The sequence below is a fragment of the Muntiacus reevesi genome, chromosome 2 (assembly GCF_963930625.1).
Source record: "Muntiacus reevesi chromosome 2, mMunRee1.1, whole genome shotgun sequence".
In the NCBI taxonomy this organism is placed as follows: domain Eukaryota; kingdom Metazoa; phylum Chordata; class Mammalia; order Artiodactyla; family Cervidae; genus Muntiacus; species Muntiacus reevesi.
This window is the reverse complement of record NC_089250.1, coordinates 263,409,881-263,425,752: the sequence shown is the minus strand read 5'-3', so window position 1 is coordinate 263,425,752 and position 15,872 is coordinate 263,409,881. Positions and strand designations below refer to the sequence as shown.

The following is a 15,872-nucleotide window of genomic DNA, read 5'->3' as shown; positions in this document are numbered from 1 at the left end:
ACTGCCAGGGAGGTCCCAAGCCTTAATTTTAAAGGGGAGGAAATGGAGGCCCAGAAAATGGAGGAGACTTGGCCAGGATCTCACAGACAATGGCTCAACCCAAGCTAGAATTAATGCTCCCAGGAGGAAAAGGGGAGCATTTGGGTTCCTCCTGCACACTGGCCATGATTCTGTCACTTTGCCAATGATCCTCCTCCTGGAGCACCCTGCTCACTTCACAGCGAGCACTGCACATTGCCTGCCCCTCCCCTCCACCTGCCACCCCTCTTCAGCTCTTTCACAACCCCACAACCCTCACAGACCACAAGACAAGGCAGAAATGCAACTCTGTGACTTTATTTGGCTCTGTGAAAAGGGAGGGGGGTGTTGGTCTGGTCCAGCTAGATCCTCAGCCCTTGAAGGCAAACAGGAGGCCTAAGAGGATGCCCCAAGGACTCCGACAAGGGGTCCCTGCACCAGTAAACAGGGCCTTCTCTATGATGTTGATGACCTCGGTCACTCTGATGCTCCCAATATGGTGAAAATGGGCTAAAACACTGGTATGTTCACGAGCACAGCCCATGAGGAGGAAGGTGGTATTGAGAGACCCTGCAAGGAAGAGAAGGGGCAGTCAGAGACACTTTCAAAATGCAAGTGCCTTGCCCCTCCTTCCAGACACCCCTCACCAACCAGGACACCTGCTCACCCCCCAAAGACCCGGCATCAGGCACCTTCTCCCTGTTCCCCTTGGAATTCTGTACCACGAGCCCCAGCACCTCTCTGAGTCCCACCCACCTCCCTCAGGGATGGAAAGGCAGCAGGCCTGGAGCAGGCATCTGAGAAAGAAAGTTTGTGTCCGCTCACCTGCCTGGAATTTCACTGTGGAACTGTAACACTTAGTAGCATCTCTGGGGCAAGACTCCGTGGAGACAAAATTTGGGAGGCAGCTCTTCGAGTGCTCACCCACACAAGTTGGGCAACTATGGGAAGAAAATGCTAAAGTCTTGGGAGTCCTGGCCTTGAGCTGCAATATAGCCTCCATGTTGGTGAGGTTATTGCAGAGATAGGTCCGGCAGACCCGGCTATAGGAGGCGATGGACAATCCAGGAGGCGAAACCAGGTAGGAGACTTGGGGTGGGTAAGATGAGGCTGGGCTGCAGCCTTTAAAACCCAGGATTCCCTTTCTGGTCCCTGTGGGGCAGAAGATTGGAGAGCTCTGATGAGTGTCATTAGCCACACGCAGTCCAACCTCCCACCACACCCCACCCCATCCCACCTCACCCCACCCTGCCCTTGCTGCTCGCTCTGCCCCACCACCAGCTGTCCCCACCTACTGTCCACTTGCTGCTCAGATCTCCCAGGTTTTATCTGCCTCTCCTCACCCCTCTTTCCACGGGAGGAGACCCTCTGCTCCTCTCTCCCCTGTGTCCCAAAATTTGTCTTCTCTCCCACCTCCATTCTGCCCTCTTATCCAGCCCACAGCGCAACCATCTGGGTCCTGCCCCTCTCCTGCTGGTGTCTGGACGTTATTCCCAAAGATATGACAGGGATAAATATCTGGAACCGAAGTCCAGAGTCCCTGGGTGCTGGGAAGGGAGGTAGGGGTCTGAAGAGCAAGCCGGAACAATGTAGCAAACTCGCGCCAGCCCACCTGCCTCGATGAACACCAGCGTCTCCTCACAGCCCTCATTCAGTTTACACACCATGCTCCTCAACAGAAACCACTGCCACTTATGGAGACCTACAGCTCTGAAGAGTGAAGATTTTGCTTCATAGCACAGAAGAGCTTCAGCCCCTAAAGAGAGAATCTTTATCTGGTCAACTGCTCCTCACATTGCCTTCTCAACCCTTGAGCGGCCAATCAAGAGCTCAGCCTCACAGATCTTGTCCCCCGAGGGACCCAGATACGCAGCTTTCCCTCCCCCAGCGACAGGAATCGAGCCCCCCCCCCCATCCTCCCCAGCCAAGAGGGTCCCGAGGCATCCAGCCCCACAGGACATACAAGGCAGAGAGGAAATGACCCCCAGGAGACAGAGCAGCTGCATGGGGCTGAGATGCTGGGGTCCCATGGTCCTGTGTTTGGGTCCTGGATTCTGGAACCAATTTCAATCTAGGTCTCAAAACTCCGTTCTTGTTGGCCTTTAGATCACTGTTTCTGAAGCAGAAAGTTGATTATCAGTTCCTGTGACATAGGCTTCCTGAGCCCTTCAGGGACACAGGTCTTCATCTCCATGGTCTTTCCTCCAGCCTAACCTGAACCCGCCCCGTGAGCTTCTTGAATCCTGAAGTCTCGCTCTTCCGCTTAGTTCCTGCTGTTGGAAATGGTGCTGAGCAGAGAAGGCTGGCTTATTCAAAGGATCACTATTTATACAGGATGTTCTCCATCCAGAGACAATGAGATTAGAGCAACAAATGTGTGAAAGTCAACTGATGTATTACTAAGTAACCCCTGACTTGAAAAAGAAATGAGAAAGTATTCAGTACTGAATAATAGCAAACATGCTACACGTCTCACACACACACACACGCATGTAAAATCTGATGAAAACTGAATAAGGTCTAATTTAATTAAAAGTGTTGTTGTTATTGTTGTTTAATCACTCAGCCATGTCAGATTCTTTTGCAACTCTTTGGACTATAGAGGGACAGGGAAGCCTGGTGTGCTGCAGTCCATGGGGTCGCAAAGAGTCAGACACGACCAAGTGACTGAACTGAACTGAACTAAACTGATGAACTATAGCCCCCCAGGCTCCTCTGGGGGAGGAGTCCACAGGATTTCTCGGGCAAGAATACCAGAGGTTGCCATTTCCTTCTCCAAGGGATCTTCCTAACCCAGGGATCGAACCCACATTTCCTGCATTGTGGCGGGATTGTTTACCACTGAGCAACCAGAGAAGCCCCAAGAGTACTGTACCAATGTTAATCTCCTGCTCATTTACTACAGTCATACAAAATGTCCCTATGTGGAACCAGAAGAAGGGTTTTAGGGATTCTATACACAATTTTTGCAACTTCTTATGAGCTAATAATCATTTCAAAATCAAAGTTTTTTTTAAATTGGACAATGATTTCTAAATCAACGTTTAGAAGTAAATTTATAATTTAAATACATTTACCAAGAAACAATAAGAATTATAAAATATGCTTATGAATTAACTCAAGAAGTTATACAAGGAACAACAAAGCAACCTCCCCAAAAAGGAATAAAAATGACCAGAAATCAACCAAATTGATTAAAAAAAACTATTTACAAAAAACTATTATGAAAAACTAACATTCATTCTTTGACAATATTACTAAGATAATCCTCCAGCAAATCTACTCAAGAAAAAAAAAAGAGAGATGCAAATAAAATGCAGAATGAAAAATAGAAACTAAAAGACATTATATGTTCTAAGAATAATAAAACTGTCATTAACAACTCCATATTTGGGACTTCCCTGGTGGTCCAGTGGTTGAGAATCTGCCTTCCAATGCAGAAGACATAGGTTTGATCTCTGGCTAGGGAACTAAGATCCCACATGCCGCAGAGCTACTGAGCCCATGCGCTCTAGTGCCCAAGCACTACAACTAGAGAGAAGCCACAAAACGAAGAACCCTCATGTCGCAATGAAGACCCAATGCAGCCAAAAATAAATTTCTTAAAATATATATTTAAAAAACAAGCCTACACTTACAAACTTGAAATTTATATACTTTATAAGTGGATAAATTTCTAAAATAATATGAAATGCCAAAATGGTCATAAGAAGAATGTATGCAAAGTCTGAAACCAATAAGAATTGACAAAGATCTTAGGCAAATTGATTAGAAAAAGAGAGAAATTTAAGTAGAGAAATAGGCCAAGTATATGAAGAGGCAATTCTCAATTCTCAGAAAAGCAAACCAGAAAGGCTAACATGTTTCTTCAACTCGTGCTCAACAATAATCATAGAAATGCAGTGTATTCAAATGAGCATCTACCAGACTGACAAGAGGTCAGAAAGCTGGAAAAATATGAATGGTGGTAGGACTATGGGGCTGGAGAGGCCCTTGTGCATTGGTGCTCATGGGGTAGCTGTGGCCAGGGATAGGGTCCTCTTCTGGACCCTGAAGAATGGAGGTGCTAAGGGTTCTGATCAGTGTCTCAAGCCCAAAGTATCATTCATTGCAAGAAGTCTGGCAATACTTAGCCAAATTAGGTTACAAATAGCTATTTCTGGTATATCCTAGGTACACAAAACAGAGATTTCCACCTTCAACTACAAAAGAACACATAAAAGGATGTGCCAGTTTGGTGGGGATAGTGAGCTGAAGGCAACATGGGCATCTCTCCCTGAGACCAAGTGAACACGTAACACACAGGGGATGCATACCATGGAATACCATGTACTAGTTAGAAGCAACTGGTTAGCTGTACACATCACGCACACATGGATGGATCATAAAAACACAGTGTTGATTATTTTTAATAATAAACAACTCAATGTCACTTGCATATGTTAAAAACATCATGCACATAAAACACTGCACATCTTGGCAAGAACATACACAGACTAAAAGAGGTATGCATGTGCCATCTGAAATGAGCACCTGTGGGACAGTTAGGGAAGAAAAGTGGGGAACTGGGGATTACTGGAAATAAATAAAATGCAGTAGGTAGTACAAATTTCTTAAGATTTTGAACTCAAAGACAGACCAAGGTTGGAATCTTTACCTCTCCACTGACTAGCTGTGTGATCTTGTGCCTCTTATTGAACTCATTTATAAAACATATTAAAAATATATCTCATAGGCTCATTATTAAGATTATTAGCATAAAGTGCCAGGCAAGTGCTAAGCTCTCCAAAATGTTGCCTCCCTGCCCCCCATCTCTCTCTCTCCACTATCTAAAAGATCAAGGTCAATCTCTTTAGCTGTGAATGCCAGCTTGAATGCAGTCTCCCACATACAGGCCACCCTTCATCCCTCACACGGGCCCCAAACAACCTTTCCAATTTTGTCTAGTACTGCTTCCCTGCACAGCAGTCCAGATAGACGTCACTTCTGCCACACTTTTCTGACCAGAATACCTGACCCAGGATGCGTAACCCAGAAATCTGCCGCAAACCAAGAAGCCAAGACGAGCAGAAAAGATGGGACACGGGAAGAGGGGATGAAGGCAAAGGATAGAAGCAGTTGGACCAAGCAGGGGACAGGGCACACACCTGCCTGGAATGCAAAACCGCAGGCCCCAGCAATCTCGGTACAAGGACAGACACAAAAAGAAAAGACTGGAATAAAATCCTCAAGGAAAAAGGCTTGAAGTAGTGGTCAGAGAAGACACTATTCCTACAAGAGAAACCACACTGAGGAGGAGGAGCAAATTAATGGAACGGAAACTTGCAGGGAGACAGAGGATGAGCAGCAGAGAAAGCACAATTGGGAGTGGCAGAAAAATGAGGAATTGGGCACAAAGATCGGTTTCTGGGGTGGGGAGGAGGCTATCTGAAAGGCTCAAAGACAGAAAAGGAGACAGGGCGGGATGCATAGAGAAAAGGGGACAACACGGAGGATGCGGGTGGGGAAACCGTGAGATGGGTCTAATAAAGATGCACAGAGACGGCTACAATTACAGAGTGGAGGCCAGAGAATGGGGTGAAATCCGGGAGGAAGATGAACACAGAAGGTGGAAAGGGTTAAAAAGAAAAATCACAGAAGTATCTTGGGAACCAAAGACAGGGATGGGAGGGGAAGGGGGACAGACTATGAGGGGATGAAGCACGTGGAGAAAGGGTTTCGAAAATCAGCAGGATGAACAGGCAAAGAGAGAGACTCCCGGAGAAAGAAAACGTCAAATTTAGGGAAATCAGCATGGACACTGCCAATAAGAGACACAAGGAAAGGGCCACAACGTTAGAAGGTGGAACCCGGGAGGGAAACAAGGATATCACAGGTAGGGGAACATAAAAGGAGAAGTGTAGATCTTGAGTTCGGGTAGTGGGAGAGAAGTGAAAAAACACACGGGCGTCCACGCAGTGAAATGCCGCTCAAGCCAAGTCCTGGCCACCAAATGCTCCAGAGGCGGGGCGGTGCAGCGCAGGCCGGATGACGAGACTGCGCAAGCGCCAATGCGTCCAGGTCAACGTTCGCGGGAGGGCGGGCCAGGCGGCCGTTCTTGGGGGCGGGGCCAGTCTTGTATTGGAACCGGTACTCGACGCCCCATTGGCCACCTCTCCCAAAAGAGGAAGAACAATTTGGGAAGGCAAATCACAAGGGGAAGGGATAAGTGCGAGACTCAACTCGACGCGCTATTGGCTGGATTGATAGTCCAGCGCGAGGAGAAGCGAACGGAGGTAAAGGGGCGGGCCGTCAGTGCAAGATCTTGAAACGCATTGGTCGGTCGCCTCAGCGCAGGAGACGCCCCTTGAAGTTCATTGGTCCTTTTGAGAAGGGGCGGGAAAAGTGGCGCGAGCGCAGCCGTTTTTCACACCACTGTCTCACCGCTTCCTTTCGCCTCCTCCAGATTGACTCTAACTGTGCTCCAGGCTGAGGTAACTCCGAACTGACGAGACGAACACGACCCTGCCCCTCCGTGTCTCTTCCACTCCCTCTCTTGCCCTGGATTCCCCACCCTCGCTCCTCTCCATCCCCTGCTCGCGCTCCTCGCGCCCCGTTTGCCCTTCCCCCGCCCCGCGGACCCTGGGCGCGCTCCCGGAGCCCCGCCCCCTCCCTGAGACCCTGGAGCGGGGCGGGGCCGCGGACCCAGCGTTTGAGGGGGACAGCTCCAGAATGGGGTGCGCGCGAGGAACAGCTGAGTGGGGCGGTGGGGCGGTGGGGTGGGGGCGGGAGTGGCTCGAGACTACTTGTTGGTAGTCGGTGAAGGCGCGTGACGGCCCGGCGCAGCGACGTGCCCGGGTTTGCCTTAGTTTAGAAGGAGTGTGGGTGCAACAGAGGAATTTGGGCCGTGGAGAGGGGGGTCTTTGGGCCTAGATCAGGGCCTGGCACGTGGAAGGGGCTCAGTAAACCTTTGCTGAGGAAATGAAAATAATTCTTGAAAATGGGACAAGGGATTCTTGAGAATGATATATTTACTGGGGTGCAAGGCGGTCTGATTAAAAGGGCTGCAGGGGGAAGTTGAATTGCACGGCATACATGAGGGTTAAGGATTGAAAGGGGAACATGAAAGCATGTGTGGGAATTGGATAACTGCAGGAGGGAAGGATGATAATTGTGGAAGAGAATGCCAGGAAAATCGTGGGAATGGGGTGGTGATGGAAAGGGGAGTGTAAGAACTGTTGTAGGGGGCTTGAGAGTGCCTGAGTGTGCCCCAAACTGGTATTTGTGCTTGGGAAGGTAGAGGTGAGCAGAGAATAATGTTTGGATCGAAAGATACGTAAGAAAGGAATGAGGAGAGAGGTTCTTGGAGAGGAGGATGCCCCAGGAAGGGTGAAGAAGGGAGAGAGCCAGGGGAGAATCAAGGGTGACAGCTGAGTCCCAGGATGGGCAAAGTGGGAAAACCCTTTTGGTGTGGCCTCCCAGAGGCAAGAAGGATAGTCAGGACAGGACCAACGTACGTGGCCACCCTGACCTTCCACTCCTGCCCCTAGATCCATGGACCCCAATGAAATGCCTGCTGTCCACCACTGCCCTTCAGACTCTGCCACAGGGGGTGAAACCAGAGCCCCCCAGGGCATGGAACTTATCCCCAGGAGAGCTGTCAATCGGTCTCCAACCTGCGCCCGTTGCCGCAACCACGGTGTCACTGCCCACCTCAAGGGCCACAAGCGCCTGTGCCTGTTTCAGGCTTGCGAGTGTCACAAATGTGTCCTCATCTTGTGAGTATGAGATCCAGAGAAGGGAGAGGATGGGCCTTATGTAAAAGGTGGCTGATTTGACTGTTGACTCACCACTTCCCCTCTTTAGGGAGCGCCGAAGGGTCATGGCTGCCCAGGTGGCCTTGCGTAGGCAGCAGGAGGCACAGCTAAAGAGGCACCTAGCCCAGGGACTCATGAGAGGGGCAGCTCCTCCCAAAGCTCCCAGCCGTGTCAAGAAGGGAGTCACTCGACCAGGGGTCCACTGTAAGTGTCACTGGCTGTGGCCAGGGCAGGAATTTAGGCAGGAAAAGCTTAAGTAGGAAATAGGGCCCCAGTCCTGCCACTGAATTGATGTATGATTTTGGGCAAGGAGTTTCTGTTCTCTGGGCCTCTCCCTCCCCAACTGTAAAGTGTGATTAAGTGTTGGAAGGATGTAATGAGATCGGGAGGTAGAAGTGGGACAGAGGCAGATAAAAATTCAATATTGGGCTGGAGTGGGAGGCACGCAGGAGAAAGAGCTCCCCAAAGCTCTCCCTGGTCCCTCACAGCTGGAAAGGAGAACATAGCACCCCAGCCTCAGACTCCCCATCGTGTAGTTCCACTGGCACTGACACCTCCTGGAAAGGTAAGGAAGGCCTGTGCCAGTCCCACTGGCACAAGGTCCCCCTGGGCCCTGAGGGAGTGACTCCTGTCCTAGCCCCTGCCCAGATCCCTTCCTCTGTGCCCTCAGCACCTGGATTCTAGGTCCAGCCCTGACTTGCTGTGTAATCTTGGGCAAAGCACTTCTATTCCATGGGCAAAATGATGGGGTGGGATTTTGCAGCCCTTCAAACTCTGAAGTTTTGGGGCCCCAATTCTACCCTAGAACATTCCTTCTCCAGCCTTGAACTTGACTCCAACCTGTGCTCCCTGCCCTTGCAGGAGAACTCTCGGGGCCCTCTGCTGCTCAGTCGTCCCCCAGAAGCCTTGCCTTTGCCCTGGACTCCAGTGCCTCCCGGCCCTTGGGCCCCTGGGCACTGGCTGCCTCCAGGCCTTTCCATGCCAACCCCAGTGGTGTGCCGCTTGCTGTGCCAAGAACCTGCTGTCCCTCTGCATCCTTTCCCTGGTAAGATGAATTCAACGTTAATTCAACAGATATTTGAACGACTGTGTACCACTGTGTCAGAAAGAGAAGAGCAAAAGGATACAGGGTAGGAAAAGGCAAGACAGAGCCATGACCTCTGAACACTATATACTCTGCATTCTCTTTTCCTCATTAGGTTTTGACCCTGGCACTGCCCTCCGGCTGCCCACTCATGGGCCTCTCCCAGCCTGCACAGGATCTCGCCCAATACTGACAGCTCCTCTTTCTGGAGAATCCCAAGGGCATTCTACCCTGCCCCGCACGTGAGTAGGGAGAAAAAAACGTGTTTATGATGTGCCTAACCCTGTGCTGGACACCATAGTAGATGATGAAGAAAAAGTCTTCAGACTACTGTGTGAGGCAGAGCTCTCCTAACTGGCTAGCTATGAATCTTTGTACAAGTATCTTTACTTCTCTGAGCCTGTTTTCTATTAGTAAATCAGAGACAGTACTACCTCTTGGTAATAATAAAAATTAGCAATAATATATGGAATACACTTAGCACAAGCCCTGACCTTAAACAAATAGTAGCTATTAAATCTGCTTAAACAGATAGGGTTGAACTGCCTGCTGACGTGAGGGGTGGGGGGACATGATGGTAAGAATTTCAGAGGCCTAGGAGAGAGGCCAGAGGTCATTAGACAAAGTGTCCTAAAGGTTGGCCAAGCTGCCCCTCAAGTTCCATGGGGATTAAGGTACTAGGAGGAAAGAAAATCAGACACTGGTAGGGCAGGAACAATCATTCAAATCCCTCTAGGTGTTTTGTCCATTTTTTTTTTAACTGACACCAATTATTTCCCATAATCCTTACAGTAGCTCTGGGAGTAAGAAACTGAAAGATGTTTCCATTTTACAGAAGACAAAGCAGGGCAAACAGAGGGAGGGACTTGCCCAAAGCCACAAAACCTAATGACCACAGGCACTCAAAATCCCAGATCAGAACACAGCAAAATCCTGCTCCTCTTTTCATGTATACATGTCTGTCCATGAGTTTAATCCCCCTGGCATCTTTTCTCCTTATTTCCAGATGCTCAACTCTGATACTCCAGCCCTGTGGCACCCCAGACCCTCTTCTGCTACAGCCACAGGTCCTGAAAAAGAAGTGGAATCCAGGACCCTGGGAGGAAGTTCAGCTTGGGGAAGGGAAGAGTAGGGAATAATGAAGTAACTGGGGACAGGGAGCCTCTGGAGGGTGGGCAGAAGTAGGGATTCCCAGTCTGCATCTCTCCTTTGCAGGTCCCCGGACCCTCTCGCCTGACCTGGACCTCTGCCTCCTCAGAGTGGCAGCTGCAGCGGGAGGCAGCTGAGGCTCTTGTGGGACTGAAAGATTCATCTCAGGCTCCCCGCCTGACTCCTGGCCCTGCCAACCCTGCCTGGATCTCCCTGCTCCATCCTTGTGGCCCACCAGGTAACCTGTTCTTTAAAAGGAAAGGATGGAAAGGCATGACTGAGAAATGGAGGTACTGGAACAAGCAGGGACTAACCAAGGAGATCAGGAGATCAGCAAGTTGAAGATCCCAGGCCCAACGCTTTTCAACCTAGCCCCTTAGATTACAGTTGAGAGTTGTTCAGTGAATTTATTTTTGTGTGTGCTCAAAAGCAAATGTCCAGTGTCCTGATGTCAAGGAAAGTGAGGCCCTGAGAGAGGCCTGAGAGCATATAGCAAGTCCGTGGCAAAGCCTGGTCTCCTCACTCCAGCCCAGGGCTTCTTTTGACCCATGGTGCCTACTGAAGTCTGGAGAGGGACGGAGGAGGTATCAAGAGTCTGGCCTGGACCCTTGATAACTGCTTTTAAGGAGTTTCCTATTTGGCGACCTGCCTTTAAAGGCATCCTATTTGGAAAACCTGGATGCTTTCACAAAGTTTAGTGATAAACTTGGAGAGATCTAGAAGAATCTTGAGGCGTGAGAACCACCTGTGGGGACAGAAAGGGAAGGCTGAGATTTCTCCTGTCCAAAATGATGGGTTGGGCATGCAGCGCAGGTGAGGAAACTGGCCTGAAGGAACTGCTGAGACAGAAGCAGGTGAGTCTGGAAGGGCTTCTGATCATGGAAGTAAACAAGCAACCATACATGAAGGGGAACAAGGGAATATTTCTGAGCTAGGCAGGGATGTATTCAGAGACTCTGAGCTTTAGAAAGATAAGTATGGTGGCTGTGATGGAGGGGTTGGATGAGGCAAGACTAGAAGTGGTAAAATCGGTGAGGAGGAAGTGTTTGCTATAATCCAGGTGAACAAAGATGGGCCTGAAATAGATGGGGTAAAAAGGGAGGGTTTGCTGGGAGGGGAAATGGATGTGACCTGGTCTTGCCTTCTTCCTTCCTTCCTGTAGCTCCTGCTGGAGGAAGAGGATTCCAGTCTGTTGGGCCCTCTCTCCGGCCCAGCCCAGCCCCTTCCGTGGCTCTGCATATTGGGCGACTGGGGTCCATTTCCCTCCTAAGCTAGAAGCCCAGAGGTGGAGGTCCCGGGAGGTAGGGGGCAGCAGCCTGTAGGCATTGAATATTTGGTATTTTACTCATAGATTTCTGCATGGAATTTAATGTAGTACACGCTTCAGGCTTTTTTTAAAGCTCTCAGATGCTTTGTTAGCTTTTGGTTCCTTTTGTAGCATGGCCGTTTCCTTAGCCAAAGGTGGATAGTCTCTTACCTTCCTTGGGTCCTGGGACCTTTTCAAATCCCCAACAAAGAGAAAGTTGTGCAGTTTAAGCTAACCAGTATCTAAATAGATTTCTGCATGAGTTCATGTTCCAGGGTATTCATTTGACATGTGATCCTGTATATACCTGTGCACTCATGTCTGCCTCCATGCATGTGAAAACAAGAGTATTTTTGTTTTGTGTCTTGGTTTGTGTGAGTAAGCAAGAAATAAACCAGTGTTGTATTAAACCACTGAGATGTGGGAGTTGTTTTTTACCACAGCTTAACCTAGTCTATCCTGAGTGACAGAAAGGACTTGTTCACTTCACTCCTCAAAATGAAAGTCAGTTACTCAGTAACTACCACAAGTAACTACAAATTTGGATTTCTTTGTATGGCCAGGTAAGAAAGAGTGGTAGGGAAACACAGTAGGTGATTCACTGGTTGAATAATTGACTGCTCTGTGCCAAGCATAGACAATTTCCAGCTGTTCAGAGGGGCACAGGTTGCAATACCTACAGGGCCAAACAGATCATATAAATGAGTAAAGAAAGCCAGAGAGGCCCTGGCGAACAGAATGCACGCCTCACCTAGGGGGCAGCTTCCTTTTGGCCCTAGTGAATTGTTGCCAGGCAGGAATGTGGGCTCAGTACTGCCATATCTGCTGATTTTTCAAGAGAAGCTGGAAAACTAGATTTCTGTTTTACATTTCTTAATTTTCAAATGCTGACTCAGTTTTTCTTTAAATTCTGTGCTGTGCTTAAATCCTATGTAGGTCAAACAAAACATATTTTCAGGCCAGCTTTGGTCAATGGAATGCCAATTTAATGCTCATCTGTTGTTGTTGTTTAGTCGCTATGTCATGTCTGACTCTTTTGTGACTCCATGGACTCTAGCCTGCCAGGCTCCTCTGTCTATGGGATTTTCCCCGACAAGAATACTGGAGTGGGTTGCCATTTCTTTCTCCAGGGGATCTTCCCAACCACAGGATCAAACCCATGTCTTCTGCATTGCAGGCGGATTCTTTACCACTGAGCCACCAAGGAAGCCCCAATGCTGATCTAACATAATATTTTATAATGGGGAAACTGAGAGCAATCAGAACAGGAATAATCAAGTTAGTCTTTATAAAAGGTTTTTCCTGAACTTGGGAAGGACCTATAAAAGGATTGTGACAGGAGAAGGCAATGGCACCCCACTCCAGTACTCTTGCCTGGAAAATCCCATGGATGGAGGAGTCTGGTAGGCTGCAGTCCATAGGGTCGCGAAGAGTCAGACATGACTGAGCGACTTCACTTTCACTTTTCACTTTTATGCATGGAGAAGGAAATGGCAACCCACTCCAGTGTTCTTGCCTAGAGAATCCCAGGGATGGGGTCGCACAGAGTCAGACATGACTGAAGTGACTTAGCAGTAGCAGTAGCAGTAAAGTCTACTACTACTTTATTTAGAGGATAGGCGTAGGTGAGAGCAGGAGAGAGTGGGGTAGACACGCCTGTCCCTGCTTTCCTCATCCCACCTGGACCCTTCTTTGCCCTTGAATCTATTCCTCCCTTTCCCCAGCAGTCTATTTATTAACTAGCAAGAGGGCAAATAAGGGCTCTTCTAGGATTGATTTTGCTAATTTTTTAGAGGATACCGAGCACCATTTCACCATATTCTGTACCCTTATCTGACAGTCCCTCCCAGAACTGAGTTTTCTTTTCATCCAGGTTCAGATGGAAAAACAAAAAACAAACCATATCATCACGCACCAATAAAAAGTAAGCTGTCCAGATGGAAATAAAATCTAATTAGGCAATAAAAGTAGAGATTGTGAAACGGTTCAGTACGAATGAAAAAAAAAAAAAAAAGGATTGTGACGATTATCATTTATTGAGTACTCACTGTATGCAATTCCCACATATCCTCACAGCAACTTTGTAAGCTATACATGATTACTCTGATTTTACAAATAAAGGAACAAGCTTAAAGAGATTAAGTGACTTGTCCGAGTATTTTAGGAAAAATTTGTAGGCAAATACTGAAGAAAGATTCCTTTTCCTTGCCAGACCCAAATCAATTGTGCTTAGTCGCTCAGTCATGTCCAACTCTTTGTGACCTCATGTAAGCCGCTAGGCTCCTCTGTCCATGGGGATTCTCCAGGCAGGAATACTAGAGTGGGTTGCCATGCCCTCCTACATGGGAACTTCCCAACCCAGGAAGCAAACCTGGGTCTCCTGCATTGCAGGCAGATAAATCAATTAATAGATAATACATAGAGTGAAAAATTCAGGACTCCAGGAGACAGACATCCCAAGGGTTTTTCAAAAAGTCTTTGCTTTCGTATTCAAGATAGCAGTAAGTAATAATATCTTCCTCATGTTTGTTTCTTAGTCCTCTGCTGTCAAGTTTTTCTTCTTGAACTGTTTCAGGTATGTGGAGACCTGTTGAGCTATTCCAAAGATATGAAGATTTGGAGAACCCCATCCCCATTCCCACTCTTAGAAGGGCCAAACAGAAAGTTCATGCCTGGGAGGATGATTCTGCCTGGGCACTGATTCTGTTTCCTAATGTTACCTACACACCTTTTTATTCAAGATAATTGATGGTGATGGCATCCAATTACAACTTGCTATTTTCCAGTTTGGGGTCTTGAGAAGATGAGCTGCTTCTAATTCTAACAGATTACAGAGCAACTAACCTCCAACACTTCTCAGGACTAGGACTCAGTGCAGGATAACCGAAGGACCTAAGTTGGTTCACACCTTCCTTCCCTGACCTTAACTTAGATGTATGATTGCCCCTTAATAGACCTGCATAAACCTTGTGCCATGCTCTCTCGGTGACAGATAGCCAAGCTCCATAATCAAGGGGGAGGGAAGCATTGCAACATGCAACATGGCTAAGACCCTGCTACCCAGAGCTGACCAAAGGTCCCCAGTACACCAAGCTCACACAGCTGGCCACAGTAACAGAGAAAGTATAATCTGAGGTTAAAGGATGACATGAGAAAATGGAGGGGGAGAAAAGAAAGTGATGAAGACTGGAGAAAGGAGCTGGGGGCAGGCCACTCATGGACCCATTTCTCTGCAGCCCATCTCCCCTTCTTGTCAGACTTAGCAGGACCTTTTACACTCCTGACTAGGTCTAGTTTGTCAAATTGTCAGGGCTTCCCCATTGCTTCCCCAACCATTTCCCCAGGGAGAGAGGTGGAGGCTCTGCAGAGCTCAGGTCTGGGGAAAAAGGCAGGTTTACAGATTGTTCATGCTCCTACGTGGCTGAAGCATCCTTCACCTGCAGTTGTGGGGAGCCAATGGGCTCTTGGCCTCTGACCAGCCTTTGGAGATTAAAGCTAATAGACTGTGAGCACTGTTTCGTATGTCACTCCCTTTCCCAGCACCCATTACCAGGTGAGGAGAGGTGTTGCCCAGGTCCAATAGGGTACTGAGTAAATCATACCTCTTCTAAGCTTCCTTCATGTATCATCCTCACTGATGTTCTGCAGAAATCACCAATGAGTTTCCAGATTTGAAGCATCATCCTGCTCCTTTCCAGACAGACACCCATGTTTCACTTCAGGAGCTCCTTTTACATTCTGCCCTTTGGGAATCCACACTCTCTTTCACTCAGCCCTGTGTGAACCTGGTCCACTCCAGGCTATGCTCCTTGGCCAATGTAGCACCATCATACCACCCACCCCATCCAGTTTCTCTACTCAAACCCTCATTGCCTGATCCAAGAGACCTCATCCTGCAACCCTGTCACATTGTGTAGCTGGCTCTGCAGCCACCAACATATATTCACATAGACAGTTCTATAACCCATGCCCTACATAGACCCTCATTCTTTTCATCTGACTTAATATCTCTAATAAGCCCCTTAGATAGACTTCCTTACATTCCTCAGGGGCCCTTGGCCCCTAGTTTACAAGCCTGATCACCTTGAGCTGGGCCTGTCCAACCACGTCTTCCCCTCTAAGAATTAGTACTCTAAGAGGGCAGAGCCTGCATTCAACTCCTCTCTGGCCACTCAGCATAAATAACTAAACACGTTGTCTTGATTCCTTAGGAATGTTTTTTTTTTCTACAAAGTTCACTGTAACATGCCTTCTCCCCTCATCACAACATGAACAACTTCCTACCCTCAAACCATTTTTTAAAAAATTATTTATTTATTTATTTATTTATCTGGCTGAGCCTGGAGGATCTTCAGTTGTGGCAGGCAAACTCTTAGTCGCAGCATGTGAACTCTTAGTTTCGGCATGTGGTATCTAGTTCCCGCATGTGGTATCTAGTTCCCTGACTAGGGATCGAACATGGGACCCCTGCTTTGGGAGCTCAGAGTCTTAGCCACTGGACCACCTGGGAAGTCCCTCT

General features: G+C 48.2%; 2 protein-coding genes across 2 annotated transcripts; one reads left to right on the top strand and one right to left on the bottom strand.

The window, feature by feature from the left end:
* Positions 1-388: 388 nt before the first annotated feature.
* Positions 389-2,048, bottom strand: LYPD4 (LY6/PLAUR domain containing 4). The gene is made up of 4 exons (XM_065926233.1): positions 1,982-2,048; positions 1,631-1,774; positions 844-1,170; positions 389-588 (listed from the first exon to the last, which is right to left on the bottom strand). Exons 1-4 carry the CDS (start codon positions 2,046-2,048, stop codon positions 389-391), a joined length of 738 nt encoding a protein of 245 aa, XP_065782305.1.
* A 5,503-nt stretch (positions 2,049-7,551) lies between these two features.
* DMRTC2 (DMRT like family C2) lies at positions 7,552-11,322 on the top strand. The gene is made up of 8 exons (XM_065926223.1): positions 7,552-7,775; positions 7,864-8,018; positions 8,303-8,379; positions 8,679-8,859; positions 9,014-9,140; positions 9,905-9,965; positions 10,114-10,285; positions 11,210-11,322. Exons 1-8 carry the CDS (start codon positions 7,552-7,554, stop codon positions 11,320-11,322), a joined length of 1,110 nt encoding a protein of 369 aa, XP_065782295.1.
* Positions 11,323-15,872: the final 4,550 nt, after the last annotated feature.